Raw genomic sequence first — 23,173 nt, 5'->3', positions numbered from 1 at the left:
ACTAAATTAAGAGTAATAATATTTTAAATTAAGAGTAATTTATGTTTGATTATTAGAATAGTCAAATATAATGTGCATTTAAACTATCTTTAAGAAATGGAAAGAGAAAATTTTGAAATTAGTATAATAAAATTCATTTGATTTGACATACCAAATATAATTCTAATTAATTTGATCTATTAATCATTTTGAAATCAATGTATTAAAGATATATACATAACCTCAAAGGTGAAGCCAATAAATTATATTTTTAAAAAGTTGATAAGTAGCCAAATAAGTTATATTTTTAAAATTTGATAAGTTGTATTGTTAATAAGTGTAATTTAGTAGCTGACTAATAAAGAAGAATCTTCAAGTAACAAAGACCTAGGAATGATGCAAAATGAATGTTGAATTGGATAATGAATTGTGATAAAAAGATATAAAATTAGCAAATGATGGTTAAAATTAGGTTTATCAAAATAAAAACCTAAAGTTATGTATACAAAAGGTATGTTGTAGATCAATTAGAAAGGCAACTTTAAAAAAATGAAAGTGAGCATTGAAATAATAAATATTATGAGTGAATGATGGTTAAATAATAACATTTGGATATTGAGAGTGAAATAATTTTTTTCATTAACTTAATAATGTAAAATCAACTAAATATTTTTGTTTTTTATATTTACACATGGCTTACATTAATTACTTAATTGAATACCATACTTTATCAAATATGAATATATTAAATAATTGGTTAGACGTCTGTTCTTACTTTACAGACATATGGAAGAGGTAAGTTAATTAAAAATTTTAAAAAAAATAAATATAATCAATGCATTGAAATATTTTAAAATTATATCAAATCAAATAAAACTGATTAAATATAGAAAACGTGTCAATTGTTTAATATCGTCCACATATTATGTAGACACCCATTTATGTCTGGGGTAAATCAAGGTTGATTTTTCTTATTATTATCACTTTATTATTACTATAGTATAGCATGTTATACAATATTATAGTACAATACTATTATTAGTATTATTATAGTATAATACCTTATACCATATTATTATTATTATTATTATTATTATTATTATTATTATGGTATGACAGTATTAAATGTCCCGTCACACATATCACAATGTATTGTTGCAAGATGGTAACATATGCTAGCAATGGGAAGCTACTCATGCACATCTTTCAAGACAGTTTAACTAGATCTGTAGTAAGGTGACATGTTCAGTTAGATGAGACCCACATAAAGATATGGAAAAATCTAACCTGATTTTTTATTAATTAATACCACCATATCATTGATAGGGCTCTTAACCGCATTTCCTTACAAGGAATGAAAAAGAAAGCATCTGAATCCTTCAAGTAATATGCTCAAAAGTGGCGAGATGTGGCTGTTCAGGGACAAACTCCCTTAACAGAGAAAAAAATTATAATGCTATTTGTGAGTACTTTAAAGTCGTCATACTATAAAAAAATTAATAGGAAACGTGACTAAAAAACTTTATTGATATGGTGATTTCATGAAAGATCACCGAAAATGCCATAAAAAATAGCAAATTTGAAGGAAAAAAGTCTTCCAACAGAGCACCTAAAGAGAATGAGACTCAAGCGTGAGTCTTGAAGGATAGCAATTTAAAAGCTATTTTCAGCCCACCTATCCTATATACTACCACACTGTGAAACATACTTTCATATCCCCTTACCAACCAACTACACAACCCTCTTATCCATCCTCACCTCTCACTTGTTCACCTAGTTGGCACAACGAGTAATGCCAGAGAACCACAAATAAGAGAAAGACCCACATTTGATCCTACACCTATAAGCTACATTGAGCTATATCAAGAACTTTACAAAAATCACCTCATTACCCCTATTCTTGCAAAACAGCCTAAACTTCCTTATTCCAAATGGTTTGACACCATCGCCCTATTGTGACACCATTATGAAATAATAAGCCATTCTACTAAAAATTATCTTTTTTTGAAATAAAAAGTGTAACATCTGATTAAATAAGGGTTGATAAGTTTTGATACTAACGGAAGCTCAACACCCAATGTTAGTAGGAATCCCTTACCCAATCATACAGTTAATGCCCTGGACAAGGACAAAAGGCATATAAAAAGAAAGGTGAAGGAGATTAAAATGTCATTTAACTAACTGTATGACATCCTGTATGAGGCCAGATTGATACAACTAGTAGCCCCGCACACCAAAATGGAAAGATACGTCCCCAAGCAAAGATGTAAGTATCATGGTGAAGCTCCAGGGCATTTTATTGATATTTGTAAATAATTTCATAAAGAGGTACAGAAACTAATAGACTCTTACCAAATTGAGTTATATAAAGAGTTAAAAGCCTCATAAGATATTAGGGTAGCTATGACAGATAGATGGGTGCCTAAGCCTATCACCATCCATTGTAGTGAAAAACCAAAATCAGTCAGGAATAAATTCATTCCCAAGGTGATAACTTTTAAGGTCCCATCCTCGTTCCCCTATAAATATGATAAGGTTGTACCATAGAGATATAATTGTGATGTAACAATTTAGAGGAAACAAAAAATTATGCCAAAATCTAAATTTGCTAATATAACAGGAGTAGTTATGCTTCAAAAGTCATAGAGAAAACAAGAAAAAAAAACTGGTTGAATAAGGTGCCAACTAAAATCTCTTTGTTGTCACTTCTTTTAAACTTGGAACCACATTGTAATGCCCTACTAAAAGTGTTGAATCAGGCTTACGTGGCCCATAACATGTTTATAGAATATGTGAATCATTTGGCAAGAAACTTTGTGATGCCGTATCATATCTCTTTTAATGATGATGAGATTTTACTTGAAGGTAGAGGGAGCATAAAGCTTTATACATCATTGTCAAATGCAAAAGTCACATCATAGCCAAAGTCATTATTGATAATGGATCAGCTATCAATGTTATACCCATATTCACTTTAGCCAAATTACCTTTTGGTATGTCTCATATCCAAAGCAGTCATATGGTGGTCCAAGCATTTGATGAAACTAGATGAAAGGTCTTGAAAGATGTTGAATTGCCATGCAAATTAGGTCGTGCACCTTTAACATAAAATTTTAGGTCATAGATATCTTCCCATCATATAGTTGCTTATTGAAAAGGCCATGGATCCACAAGATGGATGCTATCCCCTCCTCACTGCATCAAAAGATCAAATTAAATGTGGAAGGACAATTAGTGATTATAGCTAGAGAAAAATATCTATTGCTGACTCAACCTATAAATGTTCCATATGTAAAAGCAACAGAAAAATCATTGGAATACTCTTACCAATTATTTGAATTGGTCAATGCAATAAATGAAGGGCTCAAATTCGATCTTATTATGATCAATCAGATGATTAATAAGAATTGAGTATTGGGTTCGATTTAAGTAAAAGTCTTTAAAGGATGAGAGAGCTTTCAAAACTTGAAAACAACAATGGTAGAGTAAGATTAGGTTATGAGATGAAGGAAGTGAAAGATGATAGCAGAAAGGGTAAAGAATGGACTGAGGGTTGTTCCCCATTTAAATGAGACTTTCATCCCTAGAGGATACATACACTCGAGAACTAAGGAAAACATAAGAGAAAAATCAAGATGAGAAGAAGCTTTTGCCAAGTTATCCATTCACGTGGTGGATAATGAAAGTCAAAATAAAGAAGCTTTAGTTTACCCATTTACATCCGGTTATAAATTAAAGAATTAAAGGGTCATCCAGATGCCTGTTGTTTATGATTTTCTCTCAATGTAATCATATCTCATAATTACTAATGCCCAAAAGTTTAAGATAAACTCTTATGTTTGGGCCTTTTATTCTTCATTATTTCAATAAAAGTAAAAGTATGCATTTTGTCTATTTCTTATATTTCATTCATCAAAGCATTTTACTAATATTTCTTATTTTATCAATTTTTAAGCCCCTCAATCGAACATGCAGGTAATCATGACAATGATATGGGGTTTAATTTTTAAAATTTGATTAATACTGATGAATTTGATATTGAAAAAAACTTTGAAAAATACACTTTGTCTTTGGATTTAATAAGACTAATTAAGCAAGAAGATAAATCCATTGAGCCTTATTAAGAAATTATTGAAATGATCAATTTGGGTGATATCGAAAACAAAAAAAAAAGAGTCAAGATTGGTACTTCACTTTCAGCAGTTAATCGACAACGGTTAAAGGATTTGCTTCAAGAGTTTAAGAAAATGTTTGCCTGATCCTACCAAGATATACTTGGGGTTGGCACTGAAATAGTAGAACATAGGCTACCTTTGAAGTCGAAATGTAAGTTGGTGCAACAAAAGTTGAGAAGAATAAAGCTAGAGATGTTATTGAAAATTAAAGATGAAGTAAAGAAGTAATTTGATGCAAGCTTTCTATAAGTGGTCAAATATCTTGAATGGGTGGCTAATATAGTACCTGTCTCAAAAAGGATAGAAAGGTATGAATGTGTGTAGACTATCGAGATTTGAATAGAGCTAGCCTGAAAGATAATTTTTTTTGCCTCACATAGATATTTTGATAGATAAAATAGCCCGACATTTGGTATTCTCTTTCACTGATGGATTCTCTAGTTATAATCAGATAATAATGGCTTTAGATGACATGGAAAAAACCATATTTATAACTATATGAGGAACTTTTTGTTAGAAGATCATGCCCTTCGAACTGAAAAACATCGAAGTAACCTATCAAAGAGCCATGGTAACACTTTTTTATGATATGATACATAAAAAGATTGAGGTGTACGTGAATGATATGATTACAAAATCTCGAAAAGAGGAATATCATGTAACTAATCTTAAAAAGTTGTTTGAAAAGTTAAAAAAGTTTTTGTTCAAGCTAAATCCAGCCAAATGTATATTCAAAGCCAGGGCAAGGAAACTATTGGGATTTATAGTCAATGAAAGAGGGATAAAAGTTGATTCGAGCAAAATTCAGGCCATCCAAAATTTATCTCACCAAGCACACAAAGGGAGATTCGAGGTTTTTTAGGCAGATTAAACTATATCTCTCGATTTATTTCTCAACTCACTTTCAAATGTGATCTCATTTTCAAACTCTTTTGAAAGAATAATCCTGATAAATGGAATGAGGAATGCTAAAAAGCTTTTGACAAGGTCAAGTAATAGCTATCAAATTTTCCAATATTAGCACCACATGTTCTAAAAACATAGTGGTATATGAGAAATCAATATGATGCATGCTGAGATAGCAAGATGAATCTGACAAGAGGAAAAAAACTATTTACTACCTGAGTAAGAAGTTTATAGAATATGAGTCCAAGTACTTATCGCTTGAGAAATTGTGTTGTGCTTTGGCTTAGACAGTTAAAAGACTCAGGCAGTACATGCTTTACCATACAACTTGGCTCATAACTAAGTTGGATCTCATTAAATACATCTTTGAGAAGCCATCACTGTCAGAAAAAATCATAAGATGACAGGTGATACTTTTAGAATATGACATAGTTTATGTGAGCTAAAAGGTAATTAAAAGAAGTGTCATCACTAAATTTTTGGCAGATAAGGCCAATGATGATTATGAACCTAGGAAACTTGATTTTTCAAATGAAAAATTAATGGCCATCTTAGGGTTAGAAGAAGATAATGAGGAAAAGATATGGAGAATATACTTCGATGGAGCTGTCAACGCATTGGGGCATGGGATTGAAGCAATATTAATATCTTTACATGACATTACTATCCCATAATAGCAAGATTAAACTTCAACTACACCAATAATGTAGCTGAATATGAAGCTTATGTTATGGGGTTACATGCTGCTTTAGATAAAAAAAATTGAGACATTAAAGGTGTTTGGAGATTTAGCCTTGGTTATTTATCAACTAAAAGGCAAATGGGAGACAAGGGATTCAAACTTATCCCTTACCACAAATACATCTTAGAGTTATGTAAGTAATTTGAAGATATCCAGTTTGAACATTTACTTTGTGAAGATAATCAGATAACAGATACTTTGGCAACTTTAGCTGTAATGGTATAAATTGGCGATATCGTTAAAATTCAACCTATCAAATTAGATATGAGAAATATACCAATGCATTGTGCCAACCTAAAAGAAGAAAGAGATGGTAATCCTTGGTATCATGACATTATGCGATATCTGAAGAATTGATAGTACCCAAATCAAGCAACAAAAAATGATAAAAAAATCTTGAGAAGATTGGCCATGGGATTCTTGTTAGATGAAGTTTTATATAAGAGAACCAAAGATCAAGTGTTACTGCATTGTGTAAGTGCCTCTGCGGCAAAAAAGATTATCGAATAAGTCCATGATAGTGTATGTGGTGCACACGTAAATGCACACATGATAGCTAGGTAAATTATACGAGCTGAATATTATTAGTTGATAATGGAAAAAAATTACATTGATTATGCTCGAAAATATCATAAATGCTAGATTTATGTTGATAAAATCCATGCTGCCCAATATTTTACATGTTATGGCCATTTTCTATGTGGAAAATAGATGTCATTGGTTTCATTACCCCAAAGGTCTCAAATGAGAATAGATTCATTTTTTTTAATAATTGATTACTTCACTAAATGGTTCGAAGCTACTTCCTTCACAACTGTGACTAGATCAATAGTCTATAAGTTCATCAAAAGAGAGGTAATTTATAGATATAGGCTTCTAAAAAGAATCATTTTAGATAATACAAAAAACTTGAACAACAAAATAATGCAAGAAGTATATGCTTAATTCAAGATTAAGCACCATAATTCAGCTCCATATCGCTCAAAAATGAATGAGGCAATGAAAGCTACAAATAAGAACATCAAAAGATTTATGAAGAAGATAATCGAAACATACAAAGACTGGCACGAGAAATTGTCATTTGTTTTATATATTTATCAAACATTTATGCGTATATCTATCAAGGTAACTCATTTTTTTCGTGGTTTATGAAATTGAAGTTGTACTATCAGTAGAAGTAAAAATTTCATCTCTAAGAGTTTTAAGAGAAGTGGGATTAGAAGAGGCTAAATGCATCCAAGAGAACTATAAACAATTAAATTTCATTAAAGAAAATAGACTAACAGTGCTTTGTCATTGCCAGTTATACCAAAAAAAAATTATGAGAGCTCATGACAAAAAGGTCTGATCTCATCAATTTCGAGAATAAGAGTTTGTATTGAAAAGAATTATCTTAAGCCAACATTATGATAAGGAGAAATGGACTCCAAATTAGGAAGGACCATATATGGTAAAAATAGTTTTTTTAAGGGAAGTCTTAATCTTGTCAGAAATGGATGGTGATAAGCTTTCTAACCCTATTAATTCTGACATCGTGAAGATGTATTTTGCTTAAAAAAAAAGAGTTCAAGTTGAAAACACAAAAGGGCGGCTTGAACCCAAAAAAATATAAAATAAAAAATAAAAACAAAAAAAAGGAAAAAAGAGTTCAAATTGAAAACTTAGAAGGGCGGCTTGAATTGGATGAAGGCGATTTGGATACAGCATCACATGAAAGGCATACCAAAGAGAATGAATTTCAAAGAGCTCCAAGGTATTGGAGCATCATGTTTTGGTTGAATTTTTAAAGAAATTCAAGATTTTATTGTCATGATTATCTGATTATTGGGCATAGCTATCTTAAATAGCCGCCCTTATGCACCTTCATCTTATTTCTAATCATCTTCTATAATTTATTATTTATCCAAATAAATGATATTTGTCCTATTTTTCATTTTCAATATATATTTGTCATTTTTCTCTTTATACCTTGCAATGAATAGAAGAAGAGCATAACTTGCATCTCATATTTTAAAATTGAGATAATAATTAATAATTAATAATTAAACAAAGTCATAAAAAATTGTGTGTTACTTTGAAAATTTTGAAAAAGACAAAGACCAAAAATGAACTTTTCCAAATAAAAAAGAATCACTTATTTCAAAAGTTTTCCTTATGATGGAAATAAATGCTTACTCGAGGTAATAAAGGATAGTTTCCTTGCCAGAGGTATATAGAAATAAGAATGTGGATAAAAGCTGTGAAAACTTTAACACCATGATGGATGTCCTATTTGCATCCTAGATAAGTTATAAATTCATATCAATGCATGCTCATTCATCACAGGTTTCGATGTTAGCTCAGATCAGATCATTTTTAGGCTCGTGGTATCGTCTCAATTATTAATCTACAACCTCAACTCGATCTTGGTCACTTTCAGACTTGTGGCATTGTCCCAATCATTCAATTTTTTCTCAGGTTAAATCATTTTTTAGACTTACAATATCATTTTGATCATTAATCTATGACCTCAACTCGGTCTTGGTCGCCTTCAAACTCGCAGTATTATCCCAGTCATCTAATCTCGACTTAGGTCAGATCATTTTCAAACTCACGACATCATCTCAGTCATTAATCTATGATCTCGACTCGGTCTTAGTCACTTTCAAACTCATGGTATCGTCTCAATCATCTGATCTCAACTCATGTTAGATCATTTTTGGACTTGTGACATAATCTCAGTTATTAATTTACTACCTCAACTTGATATTGGTCGTCTTCAGACTAGCGGTATCGTCCCAGTTATTCGATCTTGACTCAAGTTAGATCATTTTTAGACTTACAGCACCACCCCAATCATTTGGTCCCGATTCAACCTAGATCATCTTTTCAATTAACGATTCAGTTCGATCAATTTCTCCTACTAATTTAATTCAAATAGAGTAGGTGTCTAGGTCTTTGCATCATCTCTGTCTAACAGCGATGTGTAAAGAGAGGCAACTGTAGACACCTATTTGTTTCCGGGGTAAATCAAGGTTGATTTTTCTTATTATCATCACTTTGTTATTATTATAGTATAATATGTTATGCAATATTATTATTATTATTATTATTATTATTATTATTATTATTATAGTATAATACCTTATACTATATTTAGTATATTATATTATTATTATTATTATTGTCGTTGTTGTTGTTGTTGCTGTTGTTGTTGCTGCTGCTGTTGTTGTTGTTATTATTATTATTATTATTATTATTATTATTATTTATGTTTTTATTATTTTTCCTTCTTTCCTTTTTCAATCAAATCTGCTTGTGAACAAGGAAACTCGAATCTAAAATTGGTTAGGCCAAAATCTCATCAATGTGGTCAACGATTTTTAATGCAAAATCAAATTACTGTAACTTCTAAAATCAAATCGAGACCTAGGATCACACTCAGACAGAACAAATCCTAGGATTCAAGCCTGGATTGATTCTATCTATTTCTTAAAAATACTCCTAAGAATGCCTATAAATTAAGTCAAGAATCAGAGGAACAACACACGGAGATTTTAGGGAGGAAAGTCTAAAAGTTCTAAGTAGTGAGAGTATTCTAGAATTTTGATTTTAGATTTTTAGGCTTGATTTAAAGTTTCTGAAACAACATTTAGATTTCTAGAGTTATAGGGAGGTTCTTGTGAATTTTTGGAGCTTTTTGAGAAAATTTAGGATTTTTTTGAGGATTTTTTAGAAAATCTGAATTTTTTTAAAAACACAAGAATTTTTCAATGAGTTTTTTTTTACGATCAGTTGAATTGTTTGATTAGATTCCAACCAAAATTTTGAAAACTGACAAAAAACTCAGTTTTTGATTGAACTTTTGGGTTTGTTTTAGAGAGAGGCCAGAGCTTTTAGAAGCTAGAGAGAGAAAAAACTTGGGGATTTTGAGAAAAAAGGCTGAGGATTGCCTTTTATACCATTCCAAAATGACAACATTTTGAAAGCCTCTAACCCTCGCGTTTACCCAATGACCCACGTGTCAACTTACACTTTGACCCAATTCGAATTACAGGTTTTTCTTTTTTATTTTCATTTTATTTTTTGAATTTTATTTTCTTAAGTTTTTATTTTACTTTCATTTTTTTATTTTTTTTATTTTACTGGTTTTCATAAAAAAATATTTTCAAGAAAACAAAATAAAACAAAAAAAATCTTTTCAAATGAAATAAAATAATGAAATCTTTTTCAACAAAAAAATATTTCGAAATAAGTTTTCAAAATTAAAAAAAAAAAAAAAGATCTTTTTAAGTCCTCAAAAAATATTTATAAAAAAAAATTCTTTCAATAAAAAATATAAAAAATTTGTGAAAAATCTTTTCAAAAAGGTTTATGAAATCTACCAAACTATTGAAATATTTTATAAATCTTTTTTTTTTAAATAAATAAATAATAATAAAATAATTTTTATCCTCTAAACTATTGGAGAATTACTTCAAATTAAAACCTATCAAACTATTTAGAGACTTAGTGAAATTTTAAAAAATTTTCACAAATTTTTTTGCAATGAAATCTCACTAAACTATTGAAAGATCTATCTCAAAGTAAGTGCTACCAAACTATTATGAGACTTTATTGTTTTTTTATAATAAAATACTTTAATAAATTAAATGATGAAATCTCTTCAGAGTATGGCACTATTCTTCATAAATACTTTTAAAGTAAGAGAATTATCTTAAATTACTACCAAACTATTAAGATAATTTTAAGACTAATTTTTAATATTTAATATTTTGGTAAATTATAAATATTTTTTAGGCTTGGATAATTTGAAATCAAACTGGTACTATCCTGTGGATAGACGTTATAGGGGTGCTATAACCTTTCCCACGCGTAAGCGTGCTCCCGAATCTAAATTCTAGTTTCGTAAATCATATTTTATCAAGTGGCCAATCACACATAAACAAAAAAGATTGGTGATGACTCCTCTAATCCATATCTAGCGATAAGTCTACGGATCTATACATTATGACATATTAAAATGCATGACACCTTGGATTTTTCCTTTCACCAAAAACTTTGGTTTTTATATATTTATATTATATTTAAGCTTGGTAAATATATAAATTTTGAATTAAAAATTTAATTAAATTGGTTCATACAATTATTATTAAGAAGTAGTATTCAACAAATGTAAATTTTAAATCTCAATACATACAACAGATTTCTTGAACCCTAGATTTGGACCTAATTTATAAAAAAAAAATAACTTTTAATAATATATTTAAGTAAAACTTTTTTTAATGAATTAAGTTAATCTTAATAAATGTGTATAAATAAAAAAATATTGATATAAGAAAATTCCAGAACCAACTTCCTTAGTAAAAGTACTCCTTTAACTAGATTGTTGTGCCTAAGAATAGGTACATGAAAAACACTTGCTACTTTTTTATATATTTGAGAAGGATTAAGAAACAATTATCGAGCAGATCAATATGTAATTTTTCGAAAGTCCTTAAAGCAAACATTGAAGCTATAGGAATTCGATTAAGCTGTGAAATAGGTAACATCTAAACCTATTTGTATGTATATACTACGGTTTTTAGGTTTTATAAAAAAGACTAAAATAGACATAGTATTCACGAAATTTTATATGTTAATTGTGTTTATTTATTTTCATATTCTCTTTATTAAAAAAATTTAGTCTTTGTTTCTTATTTTGATATATTTGTTATTAATATTTATTTATTTTATAATTAAATTTTAATCACTAAAATTAAAATATAATGCATATAACTATCGATAACTTTTAATATCTTCGTTTTAAGAAAAATCTTGCTGATCGGTGTTTATATTTTTATACTATTTATTCATCATTTTAATTTTTTTGTATTTAAAATATAAAATAAAAGCATGAACTAAATGAAATTTTAAAAAATATCACATCACCTAATTTATTTTAGTTGTATTTGTTGAAACATCTCTTTCACACTACTACTAATAATCGGTTTAATTCCCTTCGCCAATTTGTAAACATTACCATTATTTTACCTATTTTGAAGAAATGTAATATCTAATATCATAATTATAAGTCTAATGTTTATATTGCCACTATTAGAAAAATTTTGGAGAATTAACAATCGAAAATTATAAATATTTTGATTTTGATAATTTTATGTGATAAAGATAACTACAATAAAATAAAAAGATGTCTATGATGCTTTAAAAAAAATTGTCTACCAAAACAAGAATTTATGAAATTAATTCTTTAGGATAAAATCATTTATGGACAGATAAAAAAAAATTTAACATTTTTTTGTGAAAAAATATTTAATTATTGAATTCAAAGTGGTTGATAAAATATTTAAAGTTTAATATAAGAAAAAATCTACTCCTATAAAAAGCTGTATAATTATTCTATACGGTATTTAATTTTGAATATCTTAATCTACCACAACGTGTCATGTAAAATCACATCATAGTTATATATATAAGTACGTGGTCCCAATACTATTTTCCTTTTTTTTTTTCATTTTTTTTACCCAAATCACCCTTCTCCACCCAATCCAATTTTTTTTACCCAACAAATTCACAATTTTGATATCTCAATTAACCTAGAACCATCAAATTGAAATTTTAGTTAAAAGTAATTTAAGATAAATAATAAAACAATAAATATAATCAATTTATTTTCAAATTAAAAATACATCAAATAAAATAAAATTCATTATTATATGACACAATAACTTTTTAAGATTGTACATATATGTCAATAATATAAGTCATCTATATTGAATATTTTATTTTTACTAAAGATTTTATCTTTTATATATTTATGTAAAATGATTAATTATGCCAATTAATACTTTTTTAATAAATGATTATTGCTATGCAACTATAGTATAGTAAAATTAATTTGTCTTAGTTCAAACATTTTATTTTAGATAAGTTTTAGTTGTCTTTAATAAAAAAGTAATGATTTTTTTAATATATTTGGTACCATTCCTATATCTTAAGTTTATATAATGAGTTTATATTTGACACATAATCAGTATATAAATTTTATATATAGTCAATAAATAAAATGAAATCATTTTATTAATGAGCAAATATCAATTTTTAAAATAAATATGTAAAAATTAATTTTAACAAAATTTACATATTAATGAAGTGATATTATTTAATTCATCTTATTAATAATAATATTTAATTCACTGATAACGTATAAAATTTATATACTAACAATGCATCAATATAAACACTTATATAATTATTCAAAAAACCTTAATCATTCAAAAAAATTTCAAGCATATTATGAATAAAGTATTGACCAGGTGGACGGTGCAGATGTGGTAAAGCAGCATAATCGTGTAAGTCGCGATGCAGAGGATATAAATTAAGGCAAAGAGAAAGACGGGTGGTCCCTGGGGGTTCATTTCACTCGCTTTATAGCTTTTTTCGTGAGAGAAAAAAAACGATAAGAGGGTATTTGTATTTGCGAGTCTCTTTGAGTTTTAGGGTTTCTATCTTTCATTTGCTCTCCAAATTTCAGGTATTTTTTTCTCTGAAACCTGTTTGGTTTCAGTGTTTTTCTCTTGTGTTTTTCATCTTTGGACTTTTTTTACTGGTTTTTTGAGGTATTTTTGAAAGTTCCTTTGTTCTTGAAACATTTTAAACGTTGTTCATTGCAATGCCGCTTCAGTGGGTGGGTTTTTCAAGGGTTTTCTTCTTTCTTGAGTATGATCTGTGCTTCGTTGCCATTTTTTGTTTCTAGTTTTTCAACAAACGCTTCAAGTTTGCACCTTTTTAGCTGTTTTTTTTTTTTTTCTATTTTTAAAGACTGTAGTTTTTCGTTAGTGTAGAGCACTTTTCTATTTTTAAAGACATATACCTTTCGTAACCTTGTTATTTGATTTTATTATTCAGTTCTTTTATAGTAAAAAAGGTTTCTTTTTTGTCATCTTATCATCAAGCCATTAGAAAGCTGTGCATTTTTGCTTCAGCTTTTTGTCGCTTCATGTACTCTTCCTCTGCACCTATAGTCTTTTACTGTCTTTTGATGCGCTCAAGGTATTTACTTTCTGGTATATTTTCGTTCTACCCCTTAAATGATGCAATATATTTGGTTAAAGTTTTGACTTTTATGCTAAAAACAGTACCTTTTTGCCTCTTCATGTTAACCTTTTTACTGCATAGCCAGCCTTGGTACCTCTGGGTTCAAGCTCATATTCTTAAAGGTTCCTTTTTTTTGGTACTCTGAAGGGTTTCTTTTTCTTTTATATTACCATTTGTGCTTATTTCTCTTTTTTTTTTTTCTTGTGGAAGTTCCGGCATTCATCAACATACGCTTTTTTTATTTTTTTTCTACAGATCCTCTGATTTTTAGGTAATATTGGTATCATTCGTAAACACGTCTTTCATGTGCATGAATGTGATTTTCTAAGCATTTTGTGAGGAAAAAAAAAATCTCATTTTTAAATATTATATAGTTTTGGTGCTTCGATTTTTTTTTTTTTTTTTGACGTATGAGCATATTGACTTTGTTTTTCTTTTTGGCGAATGAGCGTATTGTTAAAAAAAAAAATCTCATTTTGAATATATCGGTCGAAAAAAAAATCTTATTTTGAGTATATTAGTAAAAAAAAATCTCATTTTGTTGTTTTCACTTTGTTAAAATAATATATCACATGAAAATATAACATAAATATGATACAAATAAAGGGAATACGAAATACAATATTAATAAATAACACGAAAGAAATATGATTTATAATTTTAATAATAATTATATATGAATTTAATAAAATTAAAAATTATATTTCATATTTTTTTATTTATATTAATTGTTAAACATAATTTTTATAAAATACATGAAATTTAGTATTTACACAATAGACACAAAAATTTTCAATCTAATTTTAAGTCATTATTCTATTTTCTGAATTCTTTAAATTTTTATGTTTATATTTCTCTAAAAAAAAAAGATATATCTTTGTTGATTTCTCTTAGGATATTTAAAGTTAAAAAAAAATATAATCTTATAAAGAAAAACTATATATATAAATAAACACTATCTAATTTAAGTAAACTAAATACTAAATTATATAGAATGACGAATTTTAAAATTATGATACGTCAAGAGTGATTGTTTCTAGTTTTTTCTCTTTTGTTGGTAATAACTAATTTATCAAGTTAAGAGTAGGAATTATTTTTTCCTGCTAATCTTTTTATCCATGAAATGATACTATTACCTACCTTTTAGGGAATTTGTCTTGTAGCTAATCTTAAGTGCTTACTATATTTTATTTTTCTTTCATGTAAGAAAAATTTTCTTGGTTAGGAAATGGACTCGTCTGAGGATGAGGGAAGTGGGGCAACAGGCACTCTTCCTCCTTCCCTGCCTCTGCCGCGCAATGCAGTACCAAACGAATCAGAATCTGAACCTGCAAAGAAGGTTGTACGTGTCCCAATGGCCAGGAAAGGTTTTGGATCTGAAGGGCAGAAGATATCTATTCTCACAAATCAATTCAAAGTGAATGTTGGAAGTGTTGATGAACATTTCTTCCATTACAGTGTACGTAATTGCTTACTTCGCTCTGCTTCTCTTTTTTTTTTCTCATTGGTAAATAGAAATTATTGATTCAAGTTTCTTCTTCTTTTGCATTTTGGTTCAACAGGTTTCTCTTTCTTACGAAGATGGTCGCCCAGTGGATGGGAAGGGTGTTGGAAGAAAGGTGATAGATAAGTTGCATGAGACCTACAGCAGTGAGTTGGCTGGAAAGGACTTTGCATATGATGGGGAGAAGAGTTTATTTACTGTTGGTCCTCTCCCAAGTACCAAGCTTGAGTTTCCAGTTGTACTTGAGGATGTTACATCCAACAGGTTGACGTGCACTTTAGATTGATTTGAAGTATTTATACTGCTCCCATTCATTGTCATTAATTTTTTATGTATAGAAACAATAGGAATGCAAGCCCTGATGGCAATGAAAGCCCAAAAGAGCGTGGAAGGAATATATTAAGACGTATGCATCAGTCAAAGACTTTTAACGTGGAGATTAGCTTTGCCGCAAAGATTCCCATGCAAGCCATTCAAAATGCTTTGTATGGACAAGAATCAGAAAACTCACAACAAGCCCTGAGGGTGCTAGATATCATTTTACGGCAGCATGCTGCAAAACGGTGAGTTAAAATATGTGCCTGCATATTCTTTTCTCCACCTGTAGGTTTTGATACCGGATATTGTATTTATTCTGACATTACAATGACTTTCATAGGGGATGCCTACCCGTTCGCCAATCTTTTTTCCAAGATGATGAAAATAATTATACAAACATTGGCGGTGGTGTCCTAGGATGCAGGGGGTTCCATTCAAGTTTCAGAGCTACTCAAGGAGGCCTTTCACTGAATATTGGTTGGAACCTTATCTCTCAGCGCTTTTGCATTTGTGTGCTTTGTATTGTTTGTTTAATTACTATTTCTCTTTGTGTTTCAGATGTATCAAATACAATGATAATTCGACCCGGTCCAGTATTGGATTTTTTACTTGACAATCAGAATATGAGAGATCCTCACTGCCTGGACTGGAACAAGGTTATCAATAACTACATTTTTTAGCCAAGTGAATTAGAGTTCTTTGCATCAATTATTAATTATTAAACCGCAATTGCTTGAAACCCTGAATAGGCTAAACAAGTGCTTAAAAATCTGAGGGTAAAAGTCAGACCATCCAATCTGGAGTACAAGATTACCGGATTGAGTGACCTTTACTGCAAAGATCAGATGTATGGTTTCCTGGTCTCACAATAGTGCTTTTTCTTTGATTTGTGCTAAATTGGCTACAATTTAACTTTGAGCTTTTCCTACTACCATGTTGTGTAATACTTCAGTTTAAAGTTATTATTTTTTATTTGTTGTGTACTGTGTCCATAATGCAGGTTCTCATGGAAGCAGAAGAGTACGAAGAATGAGACTGGTGAAGCTGAGACTGTGGAGATTACTGTTTATGAATATTTTGTCACCCATCGCAAGATACAGTTGGATTATTCTGCAGATTTGCGATGCATTAATGTTGGCATGCCAAATCGGCCAACATATATTCCTATGGAGGTGAATGGGTGCATTGTGGTTTTGTTTTGTTACATGATATATGCTTAGCAACTAATTCTTGTCTATGATTTGTTGTGCACCTGTTGCAATGCCATAGCTCTGCACTTTGGTGTCCTTGCAACGCTACACAAAAGCGCTATCCACTTTCCAAAGAGCTTCGCTAGTCGAAAAATCAAGGCAGAAGCCTCAAGAAAGACTGAGTATCTTGTCTAATGTAGGTCTATTATAAGCTTTTGACTCTCAACATTCCACTTGCTCTACAACTTATGAGTGTTGCAAAATTTTGTGCAGGCTTTGCATAACAGCAATTATGGTGCTGAACCAATGCTGCGTTCATGTGGTGTTTCTATCAGCTCTAATTTCATCCAAGTGGAAGGCCGTATTCTGCCAGCTCCATGGGTAGGTTAATGATATTTATCTTTCTGAATTTTGTTTGTTTCTTTGATATTTTGTACATGTATGCTGGTTGTTGAGGGTTATTTTAATGATCCTTCGTTTAGATCTACATGCCAATTGAGTTATCTTTTGATGACAGATAAGAGTGGGCGATGGTGAACATTTCTTGCCACGGAATGGGCGGTGGAATTTCAACAATAAGGTCTATAGCTTCTTTGCTTTTGCAGCCTTCTATCTTACATATGTTTCATCTCTTGTTTCTCAACAGTTCAGTTATGCTTTCGTAGAGATTTGTGGAGCCAACTAGGATTGAAGATTGGGGTGTTGTTAACTTCTCGGCACGTTGTGATGTAAATAAACTTGTGCGGGATCTGATGAGATGCGGAGAAATGAAAGGAATTGTAAGTTTGTTGTCTAATTTTTGTACTGGTTGTATTGGTATTGTCAGTCAACACATACAAAGTTATAGAATTCAACTTGTTGGCTCAAGTTCTTTTCCATGTCTCTTTTTCAGCGTGTAGATAGTCCATTAGGTGTGTTCACAGAGATGAATGAGAACAGACGTCTCTCTCCTTTGGGTAGAGTGGAGAAGATGTTTGATGAGCTGCAATCTAAACTTACTCATAAAACTCCACGGTTCCTTCTTTGTCTGCTGCCCGATAGGAAAATTTCTGGTCTTTATGGTGTGCACAAACGCATCTGTTCATACATTGTCTATGCATGTTTTTCTTCAAGTCTTTTGCTTACGTTGTAAGTTCAATGAATTTTCTAAGGTCCATGGAAGCGAAAGAATCTGGGTCACTTTGGCATAGTCACTCAGTGTATGGCTCCAACTAGGTTCAATGACAAGTACCTTACGAATCTGCTTCTCAAGATCAATGCAAAGGTCTGCTTCCGTCCAATGAATTTTTTTTTTTTTTAACTTGAGTCATTCCTCTGGTTGCAGTTCTAATCTTCTGTAGTTAAACCAGTAGGGTTATTGTTCTATTTATAATTAAACCTGCTAATATCATAATCTGCTCACAGCTCGGAGGACTGAATTCAATGTTATCAATTGAACAAACACTTTCATTCCCTGTCGTTTCAAGTGTTCCAACTATGATCCTTGGCATGGGTGTGTCACATGGCTCTCCTGGGCAGTCCGATGTCCCGTCAATAGCTGCGGTAGGGAAGATCTTATTCCTTATCATTGGGTTTCTCGAGTTTCAATCAATTGCAAGCAGTTATAGAGATGTGAATTGGCAGTCTCTCTGTACTACAAATTTTGTGAGATTTTTTAATTGTATTTAATTGTAGGTGGTTAACTCCAGGCAGTGGCCTTCGATTTCCCGCTATAGGGCATCTGTTCGGACACAGTCGCCCAAGGTTAAAATGATAGATTCACTATTCAAACGAGTGTCTGACCAGGTGGATGGAGGTCTTATGAGGTACGTTTCAATCTTAAAGTTATTTGACTAACGAAGGGACAAGTATTGGCCAAAATAAGGACATCGTTTATCCAAAAAAAGGGACAAGTTATTTGCTGAAAATTGATTTTTTATATCCTTATTATTGTTTCTCTCTTCTTGCTTGGGGCGTCATTGGGGGTGTGTTGTAATAAGAATATGTTATTCTGCTGGTAATCATTTATGTCGTAGTATTTTAACTTTTGAGAATATAATGTTTATAGTTTGTGTACCTAACGTATTTTCTTTGATATCAGGCAGGCTGTATTGGACTTTTATAGAAGCTCAGGACAGAGAAAGCCTACTCAAATCATCATATTCAGGTTTCTTATTTTACATTTTGCTGTTTCTCACGTTCATTCTATATAATATCAATATTCTAAATCATACATTTTGAAAGAATACATTTTTAGGGAACTCAGGGATGCAAAATTTGGTTTTCCTAGTTCTTAATTGCCACGGCTTGGTCTCTGCTTTGCAAACTCTATTTGTATTGACTTCAAGTAATGGGTGTATTTATTCTTTTAAATCATCTTTTTACTTGTGAAATGCTGTATTGATATTCAAGTATATTTGATCTGCTTAGTCTCTTCATGTTGCTTACAGATTGTACAAGTTGTCCTTTAAACTTTTAATCAACCTAGCATGTTCCTTGCTGCCTGCTGTTTGAAATGCTTCAGAACATTCTCATTTTTTAGCCTTTTCTATTATCCTCATTTTCTGCTCTGGCTATATGACTTAAAATGATGTAAATCCCAGCTAATGCCCTAACTAAGATTTAGATTTCTGTTCTGTATAGTTAGGTCCTATGAATGTAACATTTCTTATGAACCATCATATCTCTTTACATATTTCTTGTAATCTAGTTTGTGGTTATTTTGCTGATCTTTCTGTTACATTTTATTCGGATGCTAATGCAATATTGCTTACTTGCTCATTATTCTCGGTTCAACTCAGGGATGGGGTTAGCGAGTCACAGTTCAATCAAGTTTTGAACACTGAACTGGGTCAAATTATTGCGGTATGCAGTAGTGCCCTTCAAAACTGAAAATTGTACATTTCTTTTTTAGTTATTCATGCAAAAAAAGTAAGAAAATTGTGCTAGTTATAAATCAGTCTTAAGATGATAGTGCTCGGGATAAAACATCTCTGGTTAACGTTTACTTTATAGGCTTGCAAGTTTCTTGATGAGAATTGGAACCCCAAGTTTGTGGTCATTGCAGCACAAAAAAGTCATCATACAAGGTTTTTCCAGCAGGGATCTCCTGATAATGTTCTACCTGGTGAGGCTCACTCATTATTTGATGCATGTCATCTGGTACCTCTGTTATAGTTGTTAAAATCGATCTTTTTTTTTTTTAATTATTATGCAGGAACTGTGATAGACAACACAATTTGTCATCCACAGAACAATGACTTTTATCTATGTGCACATGCTGGAATGACTGTAAGTTTTTCTTGAATTCTGTTTCAGTTGATGAATGGTTGTTGATTTTGCAATTTTGTCTCACTTAATTGGTCAGATATTGCCAACTACATTTGTACTTGCCTTCTCTATCCAGAATTCATTGTTTGTATTTTAAGGCTGTCATGTATGTTTTGTTGTGAAAGAAAACTTACAACTGAGATTAAAGTTCCAATTGTGGTTGGTTTCCTCATCCAAGTTGTGCTCGATGCTTTTGCTGTGTCTTATGGGTATAGCCCTTCATCTTTTATTATAATGTTGCTTTGTTTTTATAATTTGTGTTTGCTGTTCAGGGAACCACAAGGCCTACCCATTATCATGTTCTCTTAGATGAGAGTGGATATTCGGTCAACGATCTGCAGGAACTTGTCCATTCTCTATCATATGTGTAAGTGTATAATCATGTGTTGTAATTTCTTCATAGATGTTTTAAGCTGTAATCACTGTTGCATTCCGTGTAATCTCTTTCTAATACAGGTATCAAAGAAGTAGCACTGCCATATCAGTAGGTAGGTATTCTGGTTGAGCTGCTTCCCTAGTGTTTATGATATGCTTTTTCTCAAACGCCAAGTTAATTTGGTTTACCTAATGATTTTCCCACTTGATCTCCAGAGAATAGTTTGCCGTTTTTTGCTTGATTCTGTATTTCCATTTCTTAAAGGTGTTTGTTTCAATCTTACTTTGGATTGCAGTTGCTCCTATTTGCTATGCGCATTTGGCAGCTTCGCAGTTGGGGACTTTCCTGAAGTTTGATGAGGCTCCTGAGACATCCTCAAGCCAGGGTGGGGTGACTGCTTCTGGAGCCGTACCTGTTCCGCAGCTGCCGTGGTTGAACAACAATGTCTCCGATTCTATGTTCTTCTGCTGAGACATTTGGACCATGTTTTCTATAGGCTTTTGGTTTTACCAACAACTGATCTGAAACTCTTTTTAAGTATATTTAACCTTTAGAGTTAGGGCTATCGCAGACTTGTTCTGATGATGATGTGCTGTTCTCCGAATCATCATCCATTTTGATTATAAACTTTTTGGATGCTTAGCCCCTAACGTATCTAAAGATATGAATGCTTGACTAGGTAATTCACAGTGGCTTTTTCCTGTTTGGTTTAGAGAAGTGGTTATACTACTGCCCTTTACTCTGTTCTCTTATTTACTGTTAGGCTAGGGTATCAGTTGCTTAACCAGTTAGATGTGGCTTCTGAGTAACTACTTTTGTTGGTTTCTGATGCTTAGAAAACTATACCACTTCTCTAGTATATAATGTAATGCTTTTCTGTGGCAAGAATGAGTCATATTTCTAGCTTATTTAATTTTTCAGGAAAGAGTTTGTTGGTTTTGGCAGGAAAAAAAATAGCATGCAAAAATTTATAGACAACACTTCCTGTTAAAAACGAATCTCCACTGTTTCATGTACCAAAGAAAAAAGAAACAAAATATTTCAAAGGAGTATCCATTTCAAAACGATGGCAACCATAACAAGCAGGATCAACTTTCCAGAATGGTTTGATGCAGAGCCATTTGTCAGTGGAAAAGTTGGTGATTCTTGGAAATTAGGCAACTTTCATTCCTTTAAATCAGTAGCCTCGGCAGCTTATGAAGTAAAATGTTTTGCCTCTGAGATTGAACGCATCCTTACCTCCTTCGTAATGTTGTTGATGAAGTTTTCGTCAATGCAATTGTCATAGCTTGTCCTGTTCACTTGTACAACTGTATATAGCTGCTTGTTGAATCCAAAATATACACAAACTAAATATGAAATTCAGTTTTGTCAATGCAGTTCAACATTTGTAATTATTGGAAGAAAAAGAAAAAAATCAAAGATGCAAGTATAAGAAGGAATGGAAAAAAAAAAAAAAAAGAGAAAAATGAAGGGCTTTCCAGGAAGATAAAGGTTGAATCACAATGAGAGAACTTACAAAACCAGTCACCCACGTAGAACTGCTGATGAATTGCCCAATCAGTGAAGTTAACATTTGGTTTCCAAGTAAATATTCCTCCTCCAACCCTGTGTGGAACTGGCTGCCTGCCCTTTGTGTTCAGAACTGTTACCATCAGCAGCACCAGGCAGGCAAGTATTATCTTCAAACCCTTCATTTTCACCACTCTTTCTCCCACCAAAACATAGTCTTTCTTGATAACAAGGCTAATGCACTAGTCTTTCTTGATAACAAGGCTAATGCACTACGACCACATGCATTTCAAATTCGTATGTATCTATAATCACAGAACTCTAAAGTTTGTAGCAAGAAACTTGGCGCCAGTTATGAGCAGATTTTAACATGACCAGGCTATAACTAGCTCACAAAATTGGAACGGTCAATAATCACACTTAATGTTCCCAAACAGATCCTTTTGGTGAATCTTGTGTGACTGTTTATTTTGATTCTAGAACACCTGCTGTTGTTACTAATCAAAGGTTTGCAGAATGTTGGAAAAAAACAGGAAGAATTTAGCTGATATAGAAGAACATGGATTGAATGTTATTTCCACTTTCTCCGACGACAGTTTGAAATCTGTTTTGGTATGTAATTAGACGTCCAGCACCTGTATTTCATAATGATATCTCTAATGGAAAGTTTTTGGGATAAAGGTCATTTTCATTATTGTTTCGTTTGATTCTCCTCGGACCAGAAGTCTTTGGAAAGATATTCCATTTCATCTGACTAATATTAGTAAATGGAAAGAAAGATCAACAACACTGTAGTAGCCAGCATAGGCAGAAAATTTTGGCTCCAAGAATTTGATGAAGAACTGCTTTTCCCTGGAGAGAGGGTGCCGGAGCTGGTGTTATATCTTCAACATTGACACCAACTTTCATTCCTTGAAAGCAGAAGCCTCTGCCACTGATGAAGTATTATGGCCTTGCTTCTTTCATTTCAAACACATCTCACCCACCTCTTGTTAGATTTGTCATGAAATCTTTCTCGTTACATTTCTCATCACTGGTTTTGTTCACCTCCAGAACACTAAAGAGATTCTCGTCAAATCCAAAATC

General features: G+C 31.4%; 1 protein-coding gene and 1 pseudogene across 2 annotated transcripts; one reads left to right on the top strand and one right to left on the bottom strand.

Moving 5' to 3' along the window:
* Positions 1-15,106: 15,106 nt before the first annotated feature.
* On the top strand, positions 15,107-21,142 carry LOC111284234 (protein argonaute 4-like). Of its 2 annotated transcripts, none has more exons than XM_089761812.1 (22): positions 15,107-15,337; positions 15,441-15,646; positions 15,721-15,945; positions 16,041-16,177; positions 16,259-16,356; positions 16,450-16,547; positions 16,701-16,872; positions 16,970-17,086; positions 17,164-17,271; positions 17,408-17,470; positions 17,556-17,669; positions 17,783-17,951; positions 18,042-18,154; positions 18,295-18,432; positions 18,565-18,695; positions 18,971-19,036; positions 19,671-19,734; positions 19,885-19,996; positions 20,087-20,160; positions 20,472-20,566; positions 20,656-20,687; positions 20,871-21,142. In XM_089761812.1, exons 1-22 carry the CDS (start codon positions 15,107-15,109, stop codon positions 21,044-21,046), a joined length of 2,739 nt encoding a protein of 912 aa, XP_089617938.1. In that variant the 3' UTR covers positions 21,047-21,142. The 2 variants fall into 2 exon arrangements, with proteins under 2 accessions (XP_089617938.1, XP_089617940.1); XM_089761814.1 differs by having other exon boundaries at positions 16,450-16,560; positions 16,717-16,872.
* A 627-nt stretch (positions 21,143-21,769) lies between these two features.
* Positions 21,770-22,272, bottom strand: LOC111284233 (early nodulin-like protein 20 pseudogene; annotated as a pseudogene).
* Positions 22,273-23,173: the final 901 nt, after the last annotated feature.

Source organism: Durio zibethinus, chromosome 6 (assembly GCF_047325235.1).
Source record: "Durio zibethinus cultivar Kanyao isolate XHJ-2024 chromosome 6, ASM4732523v1, whole genome shotgun sequence".
NCBI classification, from domain to species: Eukaryota; Viridiplantae; Streptophyta; class Magnoliopsida; order Malvales; family Malvaceae; genus Durio; species Durio zibethinus.
This window is presented reverse-complemented; position numbering and strand designations above follow the sequence as displayed.

Excerpts from the sequence above, each read along its gene's own strand:
- LOC111284234 (XM_089761812.1), top strand. The coding sequence starts at position 15,107 with ATGGACTCGTCTGAGGATGAGGGAAGTGGGGCAACAGGCACTCTTCCT. Across the intron at positions 16,357-16,449 it reads ACTGCCTGGACTGGAACAAG|GCTAAACAAGTGCTTAAAAA; the intron begins GTTATCAATAAC and ends AACCCTGAATAG. Across the intron at positions 17,272-17,407 it reads GTATTCTGCCAGCTCCATGG|ATAAGAGTGGGCGATGGTGA; the intron begins GTAGGTTAATGA and ends TTTTGATGACAG.